The 27870-nt window shown below is 40.0% G+C and overlaps 1 protein-coding gene across 6 annotated transcripts in view; it reads left to right on the forward strand.

The window, feature by feature from the left end:
- Positions 1-582: 582 nt before the first annotated feature.
- camta1a (calmodulin binding transcription activator 1a) overlaps positions 583-27870 on the forward strand; it is a 522529-nt gene continuing 495241 nt past the window's right edge. For 5 of the 6 annotated variants that reach the window (XM_046365688.1, XM_046365689.1, XM_046365690.1 and 2 more), the window contains exons 1-3: positions 583-664; positions 5567-5668; positions 19523-19626. In XM_046365688.1, coding sequence (XP_046221644.1) covers positions 640-664; positions 5567-5668; positions 19523-19626 — 231 coding nt within the window. In that variant the 5' untranslated portion in view covers positions 583-639. The remainder of the gene's footprint in view (positions 665-5566; positions 5669-19522; positions 19627-27870) is intronic. The other variant, XM_046365692.1, reaches the window with a different exon arrangement.

Below are 27870 nucleotides of genomic sequence, written 5' to 3' on the forward strand. Positions count from 1 at the left end.
CACATTTATTTGTATTTTATTTAACCTTTATCTTATCAGCGAGTCTCAATGTCTCTTTAGAGATGAGCCCCGAATTACATGAATTACAGAAAATTCACACATCAATATAAATGCAAAATGGAAGCAGAAATAAAACACAGGGTTGTAAATTAAAATGGTTAGAGCTGCAGAAAGGAATAGTAAACGTCTACTATCAATTAGCCTATATAAACACTTTACATGTATGTATACGTTTTTTTCTGTTGCATAAGCTAAATGGCTGACTTTATGAAATTATTGTATGTAGCCTAATCTAAGCAGTATACATTTGAATCTGACATAGACTATGACTTCATGTCCAAATGGCGTCATTATAACATAATTATTAGTCCATTCCAAAGCAGATTGGTTCATTTACTTTTGAGGTGTTACCTTTCGGCCAATGACGTGGTCTGGTAGTTGCATTTGATGCGTGTTTTTTCTTGATGTCACTAGCCATTCCAGAGTAACATTGTCAGTCATTGCCTCACAACCAATGGTAAGTTTGCATTGGCTGGACTCGCTGCTTCTCCTCGAGTCCCTCCTCGTGCTGTCCTCGCCGTGCACGCGCGTGGTACCCACGGTCGTGAGGAGGAGGAGGATGTTGCGCGCGAAGGGGAAATGGCTGCCGAAAACAAGCCGGAAGGTAAGAGAGATATAATGGGATTAATTTACCAGTAAGACAACTATGTGATATACAATATTTTAAAGTCAGACTTTGGTGAAATATGTGATGAGAGACGTGGAGTTTTTACAAGAATAGCACTCTTGTATTTCCTCCGAAATACCAGGCAGCTAAACGTGGAGACAACATTACCTAGCCAGCTAATATTAGCTAGCCTTCTAGCCAGCTATGCCCATCAGAGCCTACACATGATAAAAACAAGAAGACAAAATAGCCAGCATGATCTAAAAGCCGGATTGTATAATCCTAATTTATTCTAGATTCAGTTCAGTGAAGCAGCAAGCTAAATAGCTATAAAACAAGCTAAGTTAAGGACAACAACATGTCATTGCCAACTTCTCTTCTATTTATCCAGCTTTGAAAATAAGCTTGTTTTTATTACATAAATGCAAGCAAGCTATTACATAGGCTATTTGACATGGAATATCTATAACATCCTACGTATCAAACGTTAGATTGTAGTTTAGTTTGCTTAGAATGCATTTTAGCCATCCAGTGACCATGTCTGGTAACAAAAATGCTTGCTTGCAAGTCCTGGACAATCTTTTTATTTACTCGACGAGATCACCCGTTGGTTGAGGTTCCTGAAAGGGAATGGGAACTACCCTATCGAGTGAGATTTTAGCTGGTGTCGGTCTTACAGACAACATTATATTATTGCTCAGTTAAAAGTGTTATTTTATAATCATGTCGATGTTTGCTATAATATATATATATAAAATAAAATAAACTAGAATGTTGTACCATACACAGCTTTGGAATTGAATGCCACCGGATGTGTCTCAGATGTGATGGATAGTACGATTCTAAAGAGCGTTTTTAATTTAGCCAAAAAGGGTGTTAACTTTCTGTCAAAGGGACAATCTGAAAAGGAAGTTTTGATATTCTAGCCTATTTCACTATTGAATATTTGAAGTTAATTTGGGTTGAAATGTGCATCTGGTCTGGATCCATATTGACTTGAATATGTCATTTAATTAGGAGATAATAACACTTGAGTATTAGTTAACAGTCAAAATTATAGAGGACAGGTAAAATGCATTGTCAAAATAATCCAAATGTTATCATAATGGAATAAGTAATAATAAATCATTAGAATAAGACAGGAGGAATGCATGCATTTAGAAGCGTAACATGTTCACAATGAACATTGTTTAATTAATGCTATTATGAAGCTTGATTATGACTAAACCATATTTACCTGCAAAGTAGATTTGTTTAGAAGAAAATCAATGTTATAATTAGTATCCTAATTGCAGTAGAAGTATATGTATAATGCATCATAATTATTGATAGTATGTAATAATACAATCTAGTGGACAGCCTATTCAGTCCTATAGTGTATATAGGCTTAGTATATGCATTTTAAACTTAAAAATGTGTACGGTTTTCATAAACATTAGAGTTGTTCTGCGTCGTTTTTTAAACTGCAGTCGAGCTTTCTTGCATTTAGTCTACGATGCTCTTCATAATGTTTTCACATACATTAAGTTGTATTGTTTATATGTAACCAGGGGGTGGTGACAAAGAGCGAGCTCATATTTTCAAATGGCTGGCAATATCTGGAATGCATAGAGTGGCCTAAAACAGACATCAAATAATTAGATACACTAAAATGTTCCATGTTGACACACTAATGTAGAGAGAACTATTGATGTCAAAATAATTAGGGGAGTGTTCATTTAGGGTGAGCTTAGCCTCAATAGGGAAAAATAGTTGCCATCCTGTACTTTCTATTTGTGTATGCCTTATCACAGCTTGAGCCACCACATACTTATGATCTAGGTTTACACGATAAAGATAACACTGATGGTCAATGTGTTCCTATACTGTTGTGTAAGACCACAATAACAAAGATGAGAGAGCTGAGCCTGTGAGCTGGTTGTGCCAACTCCTAAACAAAACTCCACAGGGGGGGTGGTATTGAGCTGTGAAAAAGGAATGACTATACCGGGACACACTTTACATTTAAAGTGTAGTAGTAGGCCTAATGTATATGACAAAATTAAAAAGGGAGGATACCTATCTCTGTAATAGGAATGACTTACTACTTCACAGTGGCGTTTAGACCTAATGCATTACATCCATACACACAAGATGAATGTATCTATAGTCACTTACCTTTGTTAATTTCTTTGCCTCTCTATCACCAGGAGCTTTTACTGAAACCCTGACTTGAAACTCCCATTGCTGAGCAGGTTGAGTTATTTTCGGTGTTCCTGTGAGGTTGGTCAGTGAAGGAGGGGGGGAGGGGGAGGATGAAGGAGGAGAGAGAGACGAGTGCTTCATGCCTCCACATAAACACAATGTCCTCTCAGGCAATCTGGAGCCGGGTAGCTTTTACATAGAATAGTCATCCAGTCTTTGTTTTTCTATCCAATATTAATTTAAAATCGGTTATCCAATGATGTGTCTCAGTAAAGGAACATGTGAAGAATATGGAATAGTCTAGGCCTAGAGATAAAAATAAAAATAAATCTATACTATTATATTATTTCAGCACTGCTACTAATGCACTACCATTTTCCTGTATATCCAGTAATCCTCCCACAGGTATTAACACCATCTCTTTTATCCCTTTGTCCTTGAAGCACCTGGACTGTGGTGGGGTGGGGGCTATAGGTATAGTTTGCTTGTTTGGCAGGTCTCCTGATGGCACTGTAGGTCACATCCTGTGCTACTCCCATGGGGATATGAGCCAGTCTCTCTCAGTGGTCTTCTTTGTACAGAGTAACACCAGGAGTTACTTCTGACCCATCTAACTGATTGCTAGACCCTGGGGGATAGGGCTTTCCCCAACACTTCCTAAAGAACAGTGAGTCTAAGAATACCACTAGTCACGGAGGGAACGGAAATAGCAGGTGTTGAATGAAGAGCATTCCAATAAAGTGACACATCTTTCCTTCTCAATTTAGACTTTAAAGTAAACCCCCCGACACCTTTGAATCCTTCAGGACTTCAGAGTGGTGATCATGTATTTATAAAGGGTGTGAAGTGGACAGAGGCAATGTTTCTTATATACACTCCACTAACTTAGTCTCCTTGGTATGTAGACAGAAGGCCATTTCTCTCCTCTGTAGCCTAGCCTATCTCTGGGTCAGTACACTTTACCTGGTTATAACATGTTCACACTGAAGGGTATCTTCCTCAACAGAGAAAACATAACCTTGTAGGTCAACTTGAATGTGATATATGGTCATACTGTACTGTAGACCTGTGAGTAAGAGAGGCTATAATACACTTTAAAAGTATAAATGCTTTTGCAAACAAATATGGTAGGGGCCTATTTATAGTTGATGTCTGTCTGGGTTTGGAAAGTTCACAGAGTGCAAAAATAGAATAAGTCATCTGGAAATCACACAGTCATTAACTTCAGTCAGGCTGTAGCCTAGTGTTACATCATCGAACAAGTGACCTTCTCCCCCTGATCTCAGACAGACCGTTTCTTCCTCAGCCATTCCTTTGTATAGTTCTGTGTGGAATCAACCAGGAATCAGGCTGGAGATTTTGCCTTTTCCTTAATTGAATTAGTGAGGTGTGGATGGATGGAAGTCTGCTCCCTCCGTGCTCCAGACTCTGGCTGACTCTGGCTGCCGATGACAGGTGGTGTCATACCTTAGACCAGTCTGTCTCTATGCCGACAAGGCCCTCTCTGATTGATCACATTGATTCATCCAGCTTACTACTGATGTGATGTGGGCCAATATCGACCTGAATCAAACCCAGCCAGGCCTACAATGAGCCTGATTGCTAGCCCCTTCACTCGTCATTAGGGACCATTCCCAGAATAGGGGAAAAAAATAGAACTGTTCGTTTAAACCAAGAGATGCATTATTCAGCAGCATAGAAAAAAATAATGAATAGAATAGATAAGCAATCATGTAGGACTATACCAACGAGCAAGCAAAATGTCTGGCACTATGCTATGGAACAAATCAATCAGGCTGGATCTGTCAGATTGTCTGATACGCATATTTTGTTTTTTAATAGCTAATTTAGAACTCTTGAATTATTCTACATATGTATAAAACCATGATGCAATGACTTATTTTTTGTTAGATTTTTAAAATAAGGTGTATTGTATGTATTGTATGCTAGGCCTGTCAGAACTGTTTGGAAATACGATCTCTAAGATCATTGAGATGTAAAGTAAAATTTGCCAGACTCAGTGACAGCTGAAGTGTCATTCTTGAACTCTCAACAGTGACATAGAACTACTCATGAACCACTTTTCCCACTTGCATAAATGGTGTGTTTAAAAAAAATCATGTCTGTGAAAGTTTCAACTGTGCACCTAATATCAAAATATTTCCTTCACTTTTCACTAGAGATGCCTGGTGGTGGAAATATTTTGGGGTGTATGACCATGCTTATTGGAGCTTAGGTGTACCACTTTGCTCTTTGTCAGTAGCATGTACTATTTTGAATATAGCCCACTGTATAGCTGTGGATGACTATTTTGCTGAAATATGTTATCTTTACACCTCGGCAGTGAATAGTGCTGATCACCTGTCCTGTTAGTTGTTTCTTTTGGTCATGATACTATATTGCAGGCTAACTCTTCACAATCCAGGGGTTTAGGTTAAGCCAAGGTCAGGGCTAGGAGTAGTACTGTTATCCAGTTTCTGTTGTGTCTGTAATAACTCTGTCTCCTGAATAACTCAAACCTTAGATACATTATTGTGGGGTTTGTTTCTAATCTGTTGTTTGCAGGTAAACATCTTCACTGTCCAGCTGCTCCCTGTCTGTCAATGTGTTTGCATGGGGGAAAGAAGCAGGGCTGTACTGGGCTATTGTAAGCATCTGGGAGAATACCCTACTTCTTTTCCTCGATTTTCTCTACTCTCTTTTTGCCTCCTGAAGGACTGAAGAAAATTCGTAATCCGGATCGAATGTACAGATCAGCTGTGTGTTATGCCGGCCATGCTCCTCCTAAGAGTATCAGTGATGACACAGAGATGAACAGTAAGAGAGTGTTAATAATACTGCATCCCCCCCGTGGCACTGTGCTCTGCTCCGAGAGCCCACTATAGCTGGCACATCTATTATTCATTCATCGATTCATTTATTTACCTCTTGATTTTCATCTGACCCCCCCCACCCCCCCACCCCACCCCCTCCTCCTCTCCTCTTCTGCTCTGGGTGTTCCCCCTGGACCGGAGAGGAGCTTGCTGCTCTGGTGATTGAAGTGTGTGCTTTACGGGATCATGCTGTCAATAGCAGAAGTGTTGTCGTTAACTAAGAGTGATTGTTTCAGGTTGAGGCCAGGAGATCAGGAGCAGGGCAGGCCCTGAAAGAGAAGGAAGGCTACCACTTGGAGCTAGAAGCTTTCCTATCCATTCATCTGGATGAGGAATGCACTGGGATAAGGCTGCTATGTTTGCTAAATGCTAGAAGTGTTTCTATGGCCCTGATAAGTTGCATAATTTCAGTTTAAACAGCTAGCCTAATCAAGAGGAGCCTCCTTTGAATTCACAACATTCCGTTAATGAAAAGATTGCCATGCATGCTGGAGCGTCGTAGAGCAGTTTGTGTCTCTGTGAAAGTGACTTCCTTCTTCATGCTTAAAGACCACAGCAGCTTCCTTTACAGTTCCTCCACTGTCAATGACTGTTGATCTAGGTAATGAAGTGTATTTGGAGTAGTGTTTTGAAAAGAGAGGCTGAAATCAACCACATCTCCTTGTTATGCTCTTCACTCATTACACTGTTCTCCTTGATATTGCTTTAGCCGCTTCAAAGCTCTGCGTTTTTACTCAACACACTTTGAGATGTAGATTTAGAGGCAGCAAAGGAGTTGGTTGGTGTTGTAGTCTGTGATTCTTAGTGATTGGGATTTGGGACTAACGCATCACCCCCCCAGCTGTGACTAGTCTGTTTTGTGAGTGTTTTCTCTAGTCTTGCTCTCCCTACATGCGGGTGCGTGTTACTATGGCATCCTATTCCCATGTCAGGCGGCCTAGTTAATGTGCTCTCTCTGCCTGCCTGGCTGGCTGCCTGGAGGTTTCACCAGGACACTGTAACGCTGCTCAGAGCAGCCCAGGCCCAGGCAGGTAAACCGCTGATCTGAGTAATTGTGGGAGTAGTTATGATAAAGGGCTGGCTGAGTCCTTCCCTGGCTGACTGTGTGTGTGTGTGTGCCGTGTGCGTGCCACAAGCTCTCACCTCTGCTCTCCTTGAGATGGGCTTTGCATGGATGGGTGAGAGCTGAAATACGTAAAGAGATGTTTTCAGTTTGTTGCAGGCAGTTAACTGTTCGTGTGCACGTTTGTTGAACTTCCTGTCTAATATGTTTTGCAGCTCTTTGACTTAGCCTTTCTCAGCCTCACTTCTGAATATAGGCCTGTTCAATGTAGCAACACCATGGTAGACTCAAATCGTCAATCTTTTTTTACTCTAAGTAGCCTAGCACTGTTATATAAATAATTCAGGCTAACTAACTACAATATTTGGTTGGCCAGCATTCCACAAAAAGTGTACATCTCCCTCTCTTCCCTCCCCATCAAGAGTCACCAGACTGTAAGAAAGTTGGCCTGTAGGGTGGAGTCTTTGACAACAACCATTGTTATTATGATTACTGTGAGGGAAACATGATGGCACTTTAATTTGCTCTCTTGTCATAGTAAAGCACTTCTCAAGTTTCCCCCCTAGCAGTGGGCCTAATCAAGCATTGTTTTGACTTTCAGAAGTATGGGCCTACTCACTGCCTCTCTAATCATTCATATTTGAAGAGATTATGCTAAATCAAGAAGAGTCTGAGGGGTATACTACAAAACAGGATCAATGAGATGTGCCAAAAATCTTCTGAAATAACTTAGTCTTTTTTTGGTTAAGGTAAGCTTGAAATGAGCATGGTCTCAATGACTCAACAACCAAAAACCAATTTCTAAGTTTAGCTTCCTTAATGAACCAGAAAATCTGTTATTTCCGGTTGTTCATCAAAGTTAGCTGGCAAACTCATTGATCCTGCTTTGTAGTATACCCCTCAGGTTAGTCCAATCAAAGCCTTGTTAAGCCAGATGCAAAATCAGTGAGATCTTAAATCTTTTTAGAGTTTGGGTATAGGTCTGTATTGGCATCATACTGTAGAAAGAGTGAAGAGGAGGTTCATATAGCAATAGCTTAGATTTGTCTATATTTCCGTTAACATAAAGGCTAGTTATGGCCAAGGCAACATGGCAGTCAAGATGGAAATTAAGAATGAGGCTTTTGATGCAAATAATATGCTGAGTGTATGATTAGCTCATTTTAGAGATGGAACTCAAATGTTTTATTTGTCATCAGAAGTGGTTGTTTGTTTGGGTAATGGCAACAACTCAGCCAAATAGGTTAACTCCCCTCTACCTACCTTCCCTCCTCCCACATGTCTTACAACAGCTCACCCAGATTGATTGCATTTGATTGACAGCATGTTATTAGCCCAGCTCTGCATCTTGGCTGACCAATCAATGCCTTCTAGCTCTGGTTTCGCTTCAATCAGTGTTTTTATTCCTACTATTCTAATAATGTTTTCAGTGTGGACCAGCCACTGGAGAGGGGGAAAGTGTTTGTGGATGGCCTGGGTCTTTAGTGGGCCTTGAGGATGAGGTTAGCAGTGTTTTCCTCCACAAGGATTGAGGCACTTTAGGGTTGTTTCTGTCTGTAGGCAGATAACTCGTTAGGCTATTCACTTATTTGATCCCTATGTCTGGTTCTAATTTATTTGGATCTGGTAATTATTACCCTGTAAATGCTCCAGGCTCTCTAATTGTATACCAGTCTGTTTGATTTGTTCGATGTTGTTTTAGCATGTCTTGTGATGTCTTTGCTGTGTCATGTGTTTCATATGCTTGAATGGGCCTATTGAGTATGCCTAATGAAAAATGCATGGCTGAATTGCATGTTATAGAAAATATGTTTGCTGCATGGCTGTGTGCTTGACTTCCTTTCGTGTATGGATGTTTAATGCCTTTAATGTTGTTATTTACTGTTGTTTAACATTTTGTTTGTTTATCTGATTGGAGTTATGTTTCTGTTATATACTGTGTATTCATGTTTGTGATATAGCCTAGTGTTGTTCATCTGTCACTAAAGACATAGCTAGACTATATTGCATATTGAATACTGGGCAGTTGTGAATTATTTTGGATTTAGCTTACATATGTAGGACCTTTTGCAGGAGAACTTTCCTGCAATGCAACTTGCAATGGTGGAAAAAGTACTCAATTGTCATACTTGAATAAAATAAAAAATAAAGATACCTTAATAGAAAATGACTCAAGTAAAGGTGAAAGTCACCCAGTACAATACTACTTGAGTAAAAGTCTTAAAAGTATTTGTTTAAAAAAAAATGCATACTTTTCTTTAGGAATGTAGTGAATTAAATGTTGTAAAAATATAAATAGTAAAGTACAGATACTCAAAAAACTACTTAAGTACCTGTACCTGTACACAGCCAATCTGTAAATAGCACACCCAACTACCTCAACCCCATATTGTTATTTATCCTCTTGATCTTTTGCACCCCAGTATCTCTACTTGCACATCATCATCTGCACATCTATCACTCCAGTGTTAATGCTAAATTGTAATTATTTCGCCTCTATGACCTATTTATTGCCTTACCTCTCTACTCTTCTGCATTTGCTCACACGGTACATACGTTTTTCTATTGTGTTATTGACTGTACGTTTGTTTATGTGGCACTCTGTGTTGTTGGTTTTGTCACACTGCTTTGCTTTATCTTGGCCAGGTCACAGAAAGTAAATGAGAACTTGTTCTCCACTGGCGTATCTGGTTAAATAAAGGTGAAATAAAAAAATAAAAAAATAGCACTTTAAAGTACTTTACACCACTGGCAACTTGTAGTTTATTTGAGGTTTAAAAAGGCTTCTGTTTGTAATTTCAGACATGTTTTTTTCTTACAGAAAAGGTATTAACTCCTACAAAAATGTCCATTCATTGTAATCCACAAAATAATTCAAATGTCCTGTTGCTGCAGGATTATTTCCCTGCTTTGGCAAACTGGCTCAAATTAAGATCCTACATCTGTAGTTCTTAAGAAAGATCTTAGATCTTCACAAGTGCTTCACTAAATAGCCTAGACACTATGCAAAGCCAACAATGGTTTACTGAATGAGCCAAGGAACCATAATATTAGCTCACCATTTCCCCACAATATGGGCAGCACTAGGCACAGATTAAAATGAAAAACTGTCACTCTCAGGGCACACTGAGCCAGAGACGGAGGAGGGAGGGTTTTGTGTTGAGGGCCAGGGTATTGATTAAAGATTTGTTTTTGTCAGCCTTTCCAGCCTCATGACCCACGCTCTCATCTCCAGGGTTGGGCCAGAACAAGCTAGCATGACAGATACCCTTATATTCCCCCAACTGTTTGCTGCTTCACAGGCAGGATCAGTGATAATCCAAAGATCAGCACAGAGGAATATATATTGTTGGGGTCTATTTGATTGAGGGTGTTCTGACTCATGAAAAGGCATGCTTTATCCCCTCCCAAGTCCCTACTACCAAGGAATAGAAATAGGCTTGACAGTGTACTCATCAAAAACAGGCCCTGTAGTAGGCATAGAACAGCAGATTTTATAGGCCCCTTACTGGCTTTTGAAGGGGCCCAAATCACCTGAGTAGTCGGGTGGTACTGTAGGTGGCTAGGCCCTAGGCAAACTTTCTCTTAGACAGCTCCTTTAACATCACCAGGGCAATAATTGGCTGCCCACCAGCCCAGCCCTGCTCAGCCCAGCTCAACTCAACTCAGCCCAGCTCAACTCAGCACCTTCCCAGCTAGCTCATAACGTTTTGAGAACCATGTGTTTCTTAGTGCTTCGTGAGAACGTGGTTGACCTGTGGTAATGGTGCAGGATAGTTGCTTGACTTTGGAACATTGTCAGCACATTTAAGTAACTTGACAAAATAACATTAATTTCATTAATTAACAGAACGTTTCCTTAAAGTTCAAACATGGTTACATTTAATTTACATTTTGGTAATGTTATAGGAACGCTCTCCAACTGCTTTGACATTGGGAAAGTTCTCAAATAGTTCAGAAAATGTTAAGAAACAACCTTCTGTGGGAATTTCAGTACTTCAGCATAACGTTTCCTACCGGTTTCCTCATGGTTCTATTTAAAGTCATGTTCTCAAATTTTACAAAACCTTTCAATAAAAAACACAAGCAACCTTATATTAACATTCAGAGAATGTTCTAAGAATGTTATTTAAAAACCTGTACGTTCCTTTATTAGCATCAAATGACTCTCTCTCCTGTATCTTGTTAAGTGTGTTCAGGTGTGTTGACCGCACTAACTAATTGGCCACACGTGATCTTAATGAGTGCTTGTTTTCCTTTGAAATGGGGTTTGTTTGAATAGACTAAAATAAACATCCTTGTATGAGTTCAAAAAAACATGACATGCTAGCTCCCTCCTGGTGGCGCAATGGACTAATTCAATGGATAGCGAAAAGAAGATTATAGGTTTGAATCTCATTGATGCCGTTCCACAATAAAAAGGTTAATGTGATTGCGTGATTAAGGCAATCACATGCTTGGAGTTCAAAACAGTTAACCCAAACTAAGCTAGCAGTGTTATTCAAAGTTTTATATAAACATGATCTCAGAACGTTATTTAATTACCATAACATAACCTAGAATTTCCATTCTCAGAACGCTATTAAAATCTCCCAGGAAAACTTTCAGGGAACCATAGTAAAACATTCTCAGGACCTCTCTGCAACCTAAAAATGTATATTCCCAGAACCTCCTTTCTCAGAACGTAAAAAAAAACGTAGGGCTTCATTCCAAGTGCCAATGGGAAACCAAAAACATATGTTCCAACAACTTCCAAAGAACCAAATATGCTAGCTGGGTTCTGATATAACAAGCTCTTGTTTTTGCCTGTGCTGCACTTGTGTTTTACAACCAATTGCTTGTTGTTAGCCAGATGGGATAGTTTATTTTGTGGGCTATAATAATCATACCTGCATAAAATCAGACAAACATTGATTTGATTTGCAAAACAGGATCGTGGTTGTTTCTCATAATGATGCAATTCTGTAGGGTGGTGGAAACAAATATATTTCATAATATTCCCGATAGGTGTCTATTGAGGGCTAGTCTATTTATGTAATCTTACACACAATTAACTCTGTAGGCTTATTTGTTGGTAGATGAGCATTCCCTAATCTGAGAGTATTAGCGACTAAAATCGTCAGTCGATACAAACTGGCAGGTATACTTCGACAGATAAAGGACTTACTCATCAGTTTGGCTTAGAAAGTCATCGGGGGTCATCTTCTAGTTCAATTTTCCATTGTTGTTCCTTCCAATTTGTGAGCTCTTTCTGTTATCAGCCATGCCTTCTGATATATCTTACATCATAGCCTTAAAAATGTGTTGACCATGTTTGCTATAAGGGACTTGATTAGGCCTATAGAAGGCTGCCTACCCAATGGTGCAGCATTAGACTGTGCCTTTAAGAGATACAGGCGTTTCTAAGCCAGGATAGCCCGGTATCTCAAATTGTTCTGTTCATTTTCACCTAGAAACTTAATTAGGCGGATGGATGTTTGACATGCTTTTTATCTTTGTATCACAAACCGGTTTTGAGAAAATCATGATGAAAGTGGCCATTTTAGGCATTTTTTAAAAGGCGTTACATGTCTGCTGTATCATCTTGGTGTCATTATATTCCTTATAGCTATTCAACTGTATTCTTACAGGGTTCAGATGTAAAAAATTAAAATAAAATAAAAAGAGAAAAAAGGGTTAATTGCAAGGGGGCAGATTATTATTAAAAAGATCTGTATAAAAAAGCAATGCACACACACCAATAAAACATTTTTCTTTAAATGAAATGTTCATTAAAGTAATTAGGAAAGAAGTGAAGGGTGTTCAACCAGCGTTGAGGTGCAACCAACATTTTATATAATCATTGAAAAGGAAAAGGCACAACGCTCGCTCACCATTTTTGAAATTTTATTTAAACAACTATTAAATTATAAGAATTTTAAAAAAGGAACCTTTATTTAACTAGGCAAGTCAGTTAAGAACAAATTCTTATTTACAATGACAGCTTACCGGGGAACAGTTTGTTAACTGCCTTGTTCAGGGGCAGAACAACATATTTTTAACTCGTCAGTTCAGGGATTCGATCCAGCAACCTTTCCGTTATTGGCCCAACACACTAACCACTAGGCTACCTGCCTCTTAAAAGTAATTACATCATTTTAAAATCATCTGAAAACTAAGCAGCTCAATAAATAACACAAAGATATGTCAAATCAGGTAATGCCACATTCCAGTCTGAAGAAAGTATGCTTTGAATGTGTTTTTTTTTATCACACTCTACTTCTAATGAGTCCTTGTTAGCATCAGAGAGGAAAAAAGACAAACATGTTCCTGAGAGTCGTAGCGTTCAGGAATATGGTCATAATATTTTGTAGCTTAAACCGTTCAAACGCTAGAGACAAATTCATATGAAGAAAACATTTTCAACATGCCACATAGGCTCTATGAAGCCCCCCAAAAACGCTAGAAACCACACTATAGACCAGGGGTTCCCAAACTTTTTAACTCGAGGCTCCCTTCCAGCATTGTAGAACATCCCACACACCCCCCACCCCCTACACGGGCCCGCTCTCACCACGTCTATTTCTATGGGCACAAGCTTTGTTCATGACACAAACGGTTCAGGTTTACAGCAACAACAAAAAACATTAGCTGACATGGGCTAGTTGTTCTGGACATTTCTGACAAGTTATAAATAGTTCTCTAAGGTATGTAATGACTAACATGACAAGAGGAGCTGATGATGCCCAATTTAGAAATTCTACTATTACAATTTTCAAGAGTAAGTTGAAGTCTGCCAAGCCCATGACCCACAGTTTGGCATTGAACGTCAGATTTTCACTGCAATTTTTTTGCTGAACTTTTATTAATGTGAACATTCAAAATTCAAAAGGCACTCGCACATCTGAGCTATCTTTGTTGCAGGTGCATGGTAACAGTTGAATAAGATGAGAAAATAGAAGGAACCCGCACACTACTCTTAATAGTATTACTGCTCTTTAATAAGCTTATGCCGCGTAGAGTAGACCAGAAGGCTAAACTGAAAAACCTAACCTCTATCAAATAAAAAGATGGCGGAGCCGCAAAGGTACTTCTGTGGAAGGGTGTTTATTTACATACTGAATCCGAAAGAAAAACAACAGTACTGCCACCAAAGTATACTTCCTGACAGCTTAAAACAATGCTGCCCCAATTTGTAAGTCGCTCTGGATAAGAGCGTCTGCTAAATGACTTAAATGTAAATGTAAACAGCTCAATCCAAAATGGTCGCCCTTTTGAACTGAAAGAGAGGCTCCTTTTGTATGGGAAGCTCCTCCCATCAGACCATACTAAACACTTATTAATTAAAAAATGACCATTATCAAAGCCCACATTTTCCACTCAGCTAAACATCATGAATTATATGCATTGCACCTTTGCAATCCTTTTCTCATGATACAACATAACAATATAACACATTTACAAAATCCCATCACTACTGACATGGTGCCCATTCACAAGAACAAGCCATTCGGGACAGGCACTACAAAGCCAGCCCAATTGCCGTAGCTCTGGTCCCAGCATACCCGGAAGCTATTAAGATTTTTGGACTGTCCTGGTGTGGAATCGTCCATAGGCCTAGGCTACTGTATTATCAGCACATTGATTAGCATGCAGGACTGTATATCAAAATGCAAGGCCTTCATCTAGCTAGTCTGATTCATTTCATTAGAAGCAGATAAATCCCAGATTTCCCAGGATGTCCCTTTCGATGTTCAGACGGAGAGGGAGACCACCACCATTTCAATATAATTTCATCTAATGAACATCTTGGCCTATCTGATAAACATCTAATTCCAGTCTCAGATTTTATTTATCCTTAAAGTAGATGAGAAATATGAAATACACATTTTACAAGGTGGTTAGGCCTAGGTCTAGAAGACAGTTTTAAAAACAGTCATATAGTTACAAATTATTAATTTGGAAAATAACAGTCACATAGTTTGTTGTGTGACGAATATTTCCTTTAACTCCAATTATCGCCCCCTATTTTATTTATTTTAAGCAACAAGTGTTTTTTTGAACAACATCTCTATTTTGGCAGATGTTCCATTTCTGCATAAACATTCTCAGAGGTAATTTGTGGTTCAGATTAATCACTGACTTTCAGATGTTTGTCAAAGGCTTATGTTGCGCGTCTGGCATCCAACCTATTCCCATGTGGAAGCAGGCTGGGGCTCTATCTATCACACCTACTATATATATGTGGATTCCCTTTCGTCTCACCGGCACAGTTGACAAACCTTTTATTAGTGAGCAAAACTCTGTTTGAACTAAAGCTTTCAAAGGAACACCTTCTCCTCCTCCACAGCTGTGGAAAAGCCCAGTGGAGAAAATCAGAGGATCGCTGAAATAACATGGCAACAAATTGACAATGTGGGCTTAAGAAATGGGAGAAAATATGCTTCAGTTTAGCATTTTAAAACAGGTTCTGTGGTTTGCTCTGTGTTCTCCAAACAGAGAGCCAGTCTGAGCCTAATAACAGGACGTGAGCTTGACAGTGTGAGAAGCGGAGAACATGGCCCTCCTACGGTGCTCTAGAGGTAGACAGTGAACATATCTGGAACGCGGATGCCATATCTGAAACACAGAGATTTGCTCTACTCTGAGCTTTTAAAAAAAACTTAAGTTGCATGCATATTATATGCTACATCCTTATAACCAAATTGTACAAATAGTTAATAAAATAATAATGAATGGGACTGATGATGATATCTCCCCTCGATGATGTCATCTGAGGGTGTGAGGGATAGGCTGGCTAGGTTAGTGGGCCTGCTGCTGCTGTATGCTGAAAGCTAATCCACAGTTAGAAAAAAGTTTGAAAATAGAGTTAGTCCAACAATAGCTAATTGGTCTAGTCTTAAAAAGCAAAGCATTTAATAACGCAATCTTCTACATGTTTTGCCCTTTTTGTTATGTACTTCTCTTTTTTGTTTTGTTTGATATTCGTGCATGATTTTTTACCTTTTTGCCCATTTCCTTGTTGTTCCTAATTTGCCCATGTCCCGTTTTCCCTCTCATTTCCCTCCCTGGTGCATGGTCATGGCTAGAAGGGATCCAGCTTTTGTCAAATTAAAGTCCAAAGTCATTTTTTTTCTTCATTTAAGCTAACCCTAACCCTTTTCCTAACCTTAACCTAATTCTTCTGAACTGCTATGTTAATTATCTTAACCTGCTGCGTAAGTTCTCCTAACCTGCTACAAAAAGTCAAATCTGACTTTAATTTGACAAAATCTGGAACCTTTCTAGCCATGACCCTGGTACATCTCTGATCATTTAGCTCTATCCTGTTTGCCTCTGATGTCAACAATAACACCACTTTGGTGGTACCTATAAGCAGATGCTGCACGGGCTTGTTAATTGGGCGAAGCGAATGATTACAGATACCTATTCAGCTCAGCTCATATAAAAATAGTTTACACATGCAGAATTACTAGGTACAGCTGGATGCAGCAAACAGCTAAAGAATCCATCTCTACTACCTGCTCCCTGTGGGAGCAACACTAAACATGGCTCTGATGTTTCTCTCGCTCCCTGATCAGGTGGCTGGAAGAGCAGTTTGTACCATGTGAATGAATGGTGGGATTCTACAAGCTAGGGCTTACTAGACTGTTCTCTTTCAATAGGTCTCTTGACATAGGCCTAGTGCATGACTGGAATGGAGGTTCTGTTCTTAAAATCAGAAGTATTTGCCATGGGCTCTCTGTGCATGGGCTCACCAGAATTGTTAGAATGTTAAGAATTCATCCATTAATAGCCCAGTAAAATACATTAGCAGGAAAGAATGCAATGTTTTCAGCAGATGTGCCATGATGGGTCACCAGTGGCTTTAGTTGGAGGATAACAATCAGAGAAAGATGCTATACCCCTGGTACTAAAGATGATTTCCACTGAAACGCTCTCAAAAGCAATTGCGGTTGCTTTAATTAATACCAGATCAGAAAGGTTCTATTATAAGGTTCTATTATTATCCTTAGACTAAAAAGACACCTTAAAATTAGACAAATAAATAAACATTTTTTCACATTTCTTTTACAAACAAATACACAAATACAGTATATAAAATAGTATGTGGACACCCCTTTAAATGAGTGGATTTGTCAATTTCAGTCACACCCGTTGCTGACAGGATAGATAGACAAACATTGGCAGTAGAATGGCCTTACTGAAGAGCTCAGTGACTTTCAACGTGGCCCCATCATAGGATGCAACCTTTCCAACAAGTCAGTTTGTCAAATTTCTGCCCTGATAGAGCTGTAAGTGCTGTTATTGTGAAGTGGAAATGTCTAGGAGCAACAACGGCTCAGCAACACAAGCTCACAGAACGGGACTGCCGAGTAAGTAGTGCATAAAAATTGTCTGTCCTCAGTTGGATCACTCACTACTGAGTCCTAAACTGCCTTTGAAAGCAACGTCAGCACAAGAACTATTCGCCGGGAGCTTCATGAAATGGGTTTCCATGGCTGAGCAGCCACACACAAGCCTAAGATCACCATGAGCAATGCCAAGCTTCAGCTGGAGTGGTGTAAAGCTCACCACCATTGGACTCAGGAGCAGTGGAAATGCGTTCTCTGGAGTGATGACTCACGCTTCACCATCTGGCAGTCCGACGGACGAATCTGGGTTTGGCAGATGCCAAGAGAACGTTTGGTGTAGGAGGAATAGTGGTCTGGGGCTGTTTCTCATGGTTCGGGCTAGGCCCTTTAGTTCCAGTGAAGGGAAATCTTAATGCTACAGCATACAATGACATTCTAGATGATTCTGTGCTTCCAACATTGTGTTGGGAAAGGCCTTTTGCTGTTTCAGCATGACAGGGCCCCCGTGCACAAAGTGATCAGAGTGGAAGAACTTTACTGGCCTGCACAGAGCCCTGACCTCAACCCCATCAAACACCTTTGAGTTGAATTGGAACACTGACTGCGAGCCAGGCCTAATCGCCCAACATCAGTGCCTGACCTCAATAATGCTCCTGTGGCTGAATGGAAGCAAGTCCCCACAGCAATATTCCAACATCTAGTGAAAGCCTTCCCAGAAGAGTGGAGGCTGTTAAAACAGCAAAGGGGGGACCAACTCCATATTAATGTCCATGATTTTGGAATGAGATGTTCGACGAGTAAGTGTCCACATACTTTTAGTCATGTAGTCTATAATGGCAATTGGAAATAGTATAATGCACGATGGGCGCACACTCACCAGTAAAATAATCAAATTCAGCAGGAAACAATGCTATTTTTGCAGTAGATTTGTCTTGATGGGTGACTTAGGTAGGAGAATGTAAAGCTGTGAAAGAAAATGATTATTTAGGCCCATGGACAAAATGTAGTCCTATAAAACATAATGCTGTCTACAATGGATCATGTTCGTTTTGTTTGTAACACATCATTATTCAGTGTGAATTTCTCTCCTAACAAATAATTATTCCGAAAACTTGATTTACATAGTAGCCAAGGTTAGTGCGTTGTACAGTACAGTAGCATTGCTTCCATTCTTTGAAAGGCCGCCTGCTTGTAGGATGTCATTCCATTATGACTGGCAGACAGTAACTCCTCTTTCTGTTTAAACCCACTCCTAATGATAAGCTGTTGGTTGGGAATGAGCTATGCTCATTTAGTATGTAAATTGCAAAAGCTATGGATGCATACATTTTCTCTTAGCCGTGTGTTGCTTACAAAAAAAATGTATTTTAATTTCCTTGTAATATTCATCCCAAACTCTTATTAGTTTTGTCCATAATACCATACATTCACAGTAAATTTGGTCTCCAGACAAATAGCATTTGCACACACCTAAGTGTTGGATGAAATGCCATCTGTATATTTGAATAGCAGGAATGAGGAGGCAATATGATTTGAATGAACAATAGGACCTTGAATAGCATGGGCCTAATGCATGATTGTATCTAAGTATGTCTACTCTGCACTGAATTTGCTACATTATCCATGTGGTATGATTGTGAAATGTAAAATGCAGTGTAACCAGGTAAAGCAATGGACTTTCTTTGAATAATTCACATAATTATGGTATTCAAGCAGTATGATTGGGCGTTTACATTTTGTGCATTAGGCCCCATGGTTCACTTTGTGGATATGGAAATATTCATGTCAAGTGTAAAGTTATGGGAGACAGACATATAATCGACAGTTAATAACAAGTTGTGTGTAATTGAAGCCGATTCCCAGATAGGCTACCTCTACAGACAGTGTTATTGTAATTTAGAAAGTCCGCTTCAAAACAATGAGGGTGAATGACAGTGATTTGACTGTGCTCCCATGCCCTTTGAAACTGTGGAGAGAGTAAGATGAGGCAGGGATCAGGCCAGGGAAGCATTTGATATACAACCCAGCTGTAATTGCACTACAGAACAAGTTGTATTTCCTTTGTTTCTCAGCCACTGGCATTTGGGCCTGTGTGAGAGTGTTGTACCACTTTAGCTTGCAGTTTGGACCACTGAAACAGTGGACAGTGTTGTTCTAGGCAGTCTTGCCATTGTGTCCTTTTTAGGATAACAGAAATGGGCTTTGCCTTTGTCCAAAGATGGATTGTTGTTGTACTGTTGTGATATTACCTGGTGAGGTGGGTTGTACCATAACGGCACCACCGTTGTCTTCTGAAACCGGGCCAATTCAACATGGTCTCTGACAAAGTTCTGATTCCTCAGGTCTCACAAGGAGCAAAATGAGCACGCATGCACTTACACACATCTTTCTCTTTTTGCAGATGAACATGGACATTTGAAAATATACCTGCCCAAAAAGCTGCTTGAATGTCTACCAAAATGCTCATCGCTGCCAAAGGAGAGACACAGGTGGAACACCAATGAGGTATGGGCCCTTCTTCTCCTCGCGGTTATCGTTGCAAATGTTTCTGATACAATGTAAAAACACATTATGTTAAATCTTAAGGGTAGGTAGCATAAATGTAACCACATGTAACATATGGATTCGCATTAGTATACAAATCAAAAGTCCCAATGAAAAATTACAGCAAATGTGTCTATTTCTTGTGTTTTTACATCAAACCTATCAGAATCCCGAAGTCATGCCGGAAATTGTTTTTTTGCGGCATAATATGGAGGACCCGGCAAGCATGCCAGAACATACAAACCCTACCGTTACGCTTGTTTACACTGAGTTACACTGGGGTCGGAAAGTAATCCTGGTTACATTAAGACACTGTGGAGCCGGCATGAGATATAGGTTAGAAAACGTACCTCACTGCCAAGATGGGATATGCCACAACTCCAAATTGTACCTTTGTCCACACTAAGGATGTGACAAATGGAATAATGTTCTTAATGTTTAAACAGCATTTTTTAGTTTGTTGCAGTTTTCCATTAAAACGATAAGAAACATTTTCCACATGAATTCATAATGCAGCTGCGCTGCTGCCTGCAAATGTTCGGGTCTCACGGTGCTTCCCTTTCAGATGGCTAGCATTCCACCTCGCAAAGTTTGCATTTCCTTGTCATTTAACTTTTTAAAGTATTGCCGTACAGGACTTTGCTGCTGTCGCTTGCCTTTCTCTGACATTAATGACGACGATGTAGTGGTGGAGAGTTGCATCCAAAATCATCTATTCCTCGACTCACATTGACTCCCGGTGTCGACTCCCATTTCTGAGTGTCAAGATTCCATTCTGCAAGGAATCGACACCTAAGATTCAGTATTGGAATTGAGAAGACTGATTGGTTGGCGTACTTCGGAGACACTTGCGTCTTTCATAGTGAGCTAGCGAGGAAAAGAGAGAGAGGGTATGGGCACAGTATAGGCAAGTCGGCCACAAAGGCATTCAGTCAGAAATGTTTACTAGGCCTATTGAAAAGCAATCAAAAGCTGTATCTCGCAATGGAATGGTGTATCTCGTAATTTCTTGGCTTGCAATGTCTCGCAACTTTAGTAAAGGAGGGCCTATCATCAATGAATAGGCTAGGATGTTCTACACGCAACAGATAAAAGACTGAACATACTCACATCATTAGATAAGTGAAATTTGGGGTGTAATCATTAGTCCAAACAGTTCCGTTTTGCAACTAAAACAAGAGTTTCTATTGGACAAATTCAGGTAAGTCCCTTTCTGTTTCATTGCATTTGCTTCCGTTTAAGAAATGTTTTGTAACAGAATTAGCGTATTGAATACACCCTAAGCGACACAACGGAAGGGGAGAAAGGAGTGGGCAGGCAGAAAAAACCTGGTGTGCATATGCCTTGCAAATTCACCAAAGTAGATTAAAGTTTGTCTCTTCCTCTGGTTTTATTTAATTTAAACAATTTTCCCCAGGCATTTATAGCCTGTCAACTAGTTAGGCTATAACACAGAAAATAATATGTTTTGTGATAACTGCACTGTGATTAACATTTTGTGGGAGAATTTTTTTCTTTTTCGGGATTTTTCTTAACATTAAGGATCCCAATTTCGTTTAAACAGTTTAATGTTTAAAGTTCACAAACCTAATCCACACTGCGCCATCGAGAAGATTGTAATGCTACTATTTTTCCTGGAAAACTGCCCTTTTCGTCCTCTTGCTATCTAGCAGTAGTCACAGCAGCTGTTATGGAATGGCACGTCACGTTGAACAAAAAATAAGCTGATTGACTGACACTGCCATTCCAAAGTGGCTGTGTTGGCTACTGCTAGCTAGTATGAGGGTGAAAAGTTCCGTTTTCTGGAAAAACTAGCAGTATTTCAATCTTCTCGATGTATCAGTGTGGATAAAGGTAAACGTTGGAGTACAGTGGCACATCCCATCCTTGCATTGAGGTATGTTTTCCGACCCATATCACGTGCCGACTCCAGTGTCTTAATGTAACCATGATTGTGTTCCGACCCCAGTGCAGCTCATTGTAAACAAGCGTAATGGTAGGGTCAGTATCTTCTGGCAAGCCAGCCAATTCCATATAATGTAAACTCCATCAAAAATAACTTCAAATGTACAACTTCAAATTTAACCAAATCGTTTGCACTCATGACTGCTGTTTATTTATTTTTATATTCCGATCTTGTCTAATCGCTGCAACTCCCCAACAAGCTCAGGAGAGGCGAAAGTCAAGTCATGCGTCCTCTGAAACATGATTCGCCAAACCACGCTTCTTAACTGCTTAACTGCCTGCTTACCGGAAGCCAGCCGCACCAATGTGTCGTAGGAAACACCGTTCAACTGACGACCGAGGTCAGCCTGCAGGCATCCTGCCCGCCACAAGTAGTCACTAGAGCGCGATGAACCAAGTAAAGACCCCCTGGCAAAACCCTCCCCTAACCTAGACGACACTGGGCCAATTGTGCACCACCCTATGGGACTCCCGGTCACGGCCAGTTGTGACACAGCCTGGGATCAAACCCGGGTCTGTAGTGACGCCTCAAGCACCGCCTCAATGCAGTCCTTAGACCACTGCGCCACTCACCTTAGACCGCTGGCTACTGGTTTTAAATTAAAAATGTACCAACTTAAAAGCAAAAATGTATGAATTTACTGTTACAAATCATCTTGCAAGGTTGAAAGCCAACTAGCCTGTGAGTGTTAGCCCTACTAGCGTGCTAACGTTAGACCTACCAGCCTGTTAACTTTATGTGACTGCATGAGTTGCTATCAACACCTAGTTTACAGCTATATAAAGTAATCCAAAGTTTTAGAAATACAAGACACCATCTAACTAATTATCAAATAATGTTACTAGCTAGCAGGCTAAAATAACAAACTAGCCTAGCTAGCCAACCACCATGGTTGACATAGCTAGGTAGTAAACCAGCAGATAAGCCAGCAAAGGCAGGAATCCACAGAACACAAAATAAGCCAGCAGATATAAAGTAGAGAGAGCGGAGACTTACTGATTGACGACTGAGTTAGCTACCAAAGAAAAGCCAAGAAGGCACTTTAGAGGGAGAGGCCGTTTCACCAGCCGAGGGAGAGTCAGCTATTCCAATAGCGAGCTTGCTAACATGGACGAGATTCTCCATATGATGTTGAGAAATAGTAATTGTGGGTAGTTTAGAAGATATCCGGAAATAAGTTAATAAATATGTAAAAACCCCAAAACATAACTATGTTTGTAGTTATAGATAATCAGATTGTGACTACAACAAAGTTACTAAGTGTTTGACCACACTAGGTTGTTACTTTGGTGAGTAAAAACTCATGCTTCCTACCCTTTAACATCAGACACAAAATCTGTCATTCTTCAGGCCTATATTTGCGCATGCATGGTAAATTCTTGAATTTACATTTTTTTACTCACATTTTTATAATTCAATTTAACTTCAGCTTTACTGTTTTAAATTAGTTAGCAAAGGAACAATTAACCCCCCAAAATTGCATTGTTAAATGTGTAGAATCACATGCTTATATTTATTTAGGTTCCAACATCAACACCGCTTTTGCAGCTGATAGAATTATATTCACTAGATTTTCAACTTAATTTGTTCCTGTTACTTAGCTTCCCATTTCCAGTTTTTTTGTTTGGCCCTCCAGTCTAGCGGCCAATAGTAAAACATAGAGGAAAAATGTATGATAAAAAATGTAGCATGTCACAGAACACAAACATTTTAACAGTAAAGCTTGTGAATTTCATAATGTACATGCCCAGAGCCCCATATTCCTAAAGCACATTAGCATTCATTAGGAAGCCACTGTAAAATATGAATTGTCTTAATTTGTCTAGAGGCTCTGTACTGTTTGGCTGCTGTAGAAAGGAATTTGGAGAGCATGATGTTCTCGGCAGATTCTAATTGAAGGTTTCTTCTGCATTTTGAGCACAGTGTCATTGAGCTCCTTAAGGATAGTATGACCTTTGACCATACCATTGATGCTCACTGGCTGAAAAAAAGCACTCAAGCTACACACATAAGAACCTGCAACAGTCAATTTCCACGTACACTACATGGGCAAAAGTATGCTCCTCAGACATTTCATTCCAAAATCATGGACATTAATATGGAGTTGGTCCCCCCTTTGCTGCTATAACAGCCTCTTTTGCAAAGGCTTTCCACTATATTTTGGAACATTCTGCGGGGACTTGCTTCCATTCAGCCAAAGGAGCATTAAGTCAGGTCGGGCACTGATGTTTGGCGATTAGGCCTGGCTCGCAGTCGGCGTTCCAATTCATCCCAAAGGTGTTTGATGGGGTTGCGGTCAGGGCTTTGTGCAGGCCAGTCAAGCTCTTCCACACCAATCTCGACAAACCATTTCTGTTTGGACCTCGAATTTTGCACTGGGGAATTGTCATGCTGAAACAGGAAAGGCCTTCCCCAAACTGTTGCCACAAAGTTGGATGCACAGAATCGTCTAGAATGACATTGTATGCTGTAGCACTAAGATTTCCCTTCACTGGAACTAAGGGGCCTAGCCCGAACCATGAGAAACAGCCCCAGACTATTATTCCTCCTCCACCAAACTTTAAAGTGGGCCCTATGCATTGCGGCAGGTAGTGTTCTCCTGGCATCTGCCAAACCCAGATTTGACCGTCAGACTGACAGATTCATCACTCCAGAGAATGCGTTTCCACTGCTCCAGAGTCCAATGGAGGTGAGCGGGTGTGGCTGAAATAACCAAATCCACTAATTTGAAGGTGTCCACATACTTTTGTAGTGTAGCGTATCCATGTAGTGTATGTATCCGTGGAATAATAGCTGGATCAAGTTGGATGTGTCTTATCGCTGAGCTCATGTTTATTTTTACACTATCCATTCTTAATTAAAGGAATCCCTGTTTAGCCTAAACCATAAATGTAACTGTCGATCACACAAGTTCCTGTTCAGTAGGGCTGCATATTCCACAACGTATTCATCCAGCATTATGTAGAACTCGTAATTTCAACATAACAAAGTATTTAACATAGGCTGCATAAGAGCCTGGAGGTGTTTCACATTTCATATATTGTATCACACCAATAAGAAAAGATAACAATTCGTTTAGCTTTCTGTCGCGGAAAATGAAAGTGCAAAATGTTATTATTTGTATGCCGTGTGAAAAGAAATCACAGAAGCCATTTGTCCTTGACCTATAGTCCAGCTATTTTACATTATTTCATTTATTTCCAGTGCAGTCACTTTAAAATGTTATGCAAGTGAGACAGTGTATTGCTTGATCTTCACATTTTATTTGTCATGATCTGTTTTTGTTGTATGGATTGTCTCTCTTGTCTTCATATGTGAAGACGAGCAGGGAGACTGGAACTAAACATTATTTAGTTTGCTGCCTGAAGCTGGAGGGATTTTGAATGATTGCAATTGCAGAAGTTTCTCTAAGGAAATTCAAAAGCTGCTGCCTGGGAAGGCATCGCTGAATTCTTAATACAATTGATCCTAATGAAGCAAACGTTGTGGTTTGAACACATTAACCGACAGGCAGCGGAATCGTCAGACGAGCCAAGGCAAAGAAAAGCAGCACTGTTTTATTTGTATAATTCTTAAGTTATTAGCTAACATTGTTTCTTTCCCCTTTCATTAATTACATTTTAAGTCTGTAACTTTTGAAAAGAAAATAGTGTGGAGCAAAGTGATTGGTTGAGAGACCTTCTGATGGTCTCAGCCCCACTGTCATAGCTCGTCTGTCACTCCCACATCAACTCAGGTCCGCCAAGCCTCTGGAGTGACAAATAGTCAACCATCTTCTCTTAAAGGTGCATTTTTGAAATAGAAAGGCATTTTGATCCTTCAACAGTGAAGTGATGTAGTGACAAGTCTTTGTGCTTGAATATGCTGTATAAAGAATGAATGACAATGCCAAGATAGAGACAGAGAGGGAAGGAAGCCGTTTTTGGTATTTCAGTCAAGCTTCAAGATTTGAGAGAATGTGTCATAAATTTTCTCACCGCTTTCCCTTGAGGTGCAGATCAGTTCAGATCAATGATCCTATGGCTTTATTGAAATTCGATATTGAGATAATTAGTTGTTAATGAGTGAATTAATCGAATTATATGCGCAAAGATTTGATCAAAGTCACTGCCACTAATAATGACAATGAATTAAAGCAATGTGCAAAACCAGCCACCCGTACTTTTGATTAACACATTTGGGCCAGAAATACTGTCGTCATTGGTTTTCTAATTGAGTGAAAAACAAGTGGAAGCGTCAGAGCAAACATGATGGTAAATTATTAATGTGATCCGTACCTCAAGACAAAATATGGGTGGTGTTGAAATGAGTGATGTCACTTTTATTTACATCAGAAGTCCTTACTTCTAATGTCTTTGTTGCTCTGGATAAGAGCGTCTGCTAAATGACTTAAATGTAAATGTAATGTTGCTGTATGAGATGATTTGTTTTGTATTAGCCTAATCCCTTAGCCTTTTGGACTAACCTAATTGCAGTGCTGATTTGAATAGGTCTACACATGAATTAACATACACAATATAATCTCTGTATTAGACATTATCTCTATTTATCATTCTCTCAGTCTGCCTCACTTTTGTTCCCTTGCCATGTTATGAACAAGTATAAAATAAACCGCTAGCATGTTTTCTAATTGAGGCTAATGTTTTAGCTTGCTTCTCCTGTCTGACCTGCAGAGTTCTCCTAGCAGTCTAAATTAATTAATGGATTTTGAAATTGCTTTCATCAATGCAAGCACATTTAATTAACAGACACAGTTGTGTTTCTGATGTTACTTTAAGAGAGCACAATATATTGCCATGTTTGCTATAGTATTAATGTGATAGGTACGGTACCTCATGTCAGGTTTTCCAATACCACAAGCAAAGAGAGGATCATACCTAATTATGTTGCACGTTGTGTGTTAGGAGAGCACTACTTTTCAGGGTTGAGAAGACGGAGGGAGATAGGCAACCTTCCCTAAAATCAAGGGCGTTTCTCTTTCATGTGCGCCGTGCGAAGGGAACCAGCGTCTCTGTCTCTTTCTGTGCTGTGGCTCGTTGGTGGCAGGCGGGGAGGGAGGGGATTACAGTCTCTTGTCGGCAGCAATTGTGTGACTCTTAGCGAAAGTGACACCTCATCAATTCTCTGCATATTTCTGGCGCTGGTTCAGCATGCCTAATGCCACCTTGTTGTTTTTCTCCTCCTCTGATTAAACTCTCAACATTTTGGGCACTATGATAGAGAGAGCCTTTGATGACCACCTCAGATTGAATGCAGGTTTGCTCACATCTAAACGCTTTCCTTAAACCTAACCTATCCTGATGTGTGCAGCTATTATCATACTGGTTTAAAGATGTCTGTCTCAACCCTGTATGAATTTAAAGGCCTCATCCCTCATAGGTAGGTTGGAAAGGTCTTGGCTTCTACCTTGTTGCTGAATAAGTGTTTGTCATCCCTCTAGAGGGGAAAGAGATTCTCCCCTCCTGCCCCTCCAAATGTGTATCGGAATGGAGCGAGGGTGTGAAGGCAGTTAGTGCCGAGCTATTCATTTTTATCTAACGTTTATGGGGAGAAGGTATGAAGGAATACATTTCAAGCATTTACTGGAAAATTAGATAAACCAATCTGATAAAAATGCGAGGGAAGGAAGGCAGGAAGAGGGCGGAGGAAGGGGGCAGACTCATCCTCTCTCAGAGCCGGTGATAGGCATGCACGCTGCGCTCAGCTTTTAAATTGTCAAAGTGAGATTAAGAGGAAATATGGGGCAAAGCTTGACAATTTAACCATAGCGGAAATAAAGGGAGGTATGTTTCCTCTTAGGGAGGGCATGCCAGAAATCAGTGTTTTCTCAAGGAGGGAAATATTTGACTTGTATAATTTGTGAATCCTTCACAAAGAATAGGAAGTTTTGCACCTCAGGTTCGACTAATGCTGCAGAGAATTACAAATATTACATATTTGGTCTCTTATTGCAGTTTACATACATTGCATTACATGAAATTGATTTACATAAAGTATACTTTAATAACCCCTAAGACTAAAGCTATTCCCATAGTTTGTTTCACACAGAGCCACACCCCTTCTTGTTGTCGAATAATGTATCATTTTGTGTCATTGCTCTTTCAGTCAGCACCCTGCCTCCTAATGCTTACTGAGATGAGTCTAGGCCCAGGAGAAACACATCCTCACCAGAATTCCTCTCAGGTTCACAACCAACTGCTTGCTATTGTCTGCTGGCTGCTCTGGCAGCCATGACCTCT

This window comes from Oncorhynchus gorbuscha, linkage group LG10 (assembly GCF_021184085.1).
Source record: "Oncorhynchus gorbuscha isolate QuinsamMale2020 ecotype Even-year linkage group LG10, OgorEven_v1.0, whole genome shotgun sequence".
Taxonomy (NCBI): domain Eukaryota; kingdom Metazoa; phylum Chordata; class Actinopteri; order Salmoniformes; family Salmonidae; genus Oncorhynchus; species Oncorhynchus gorbuscha.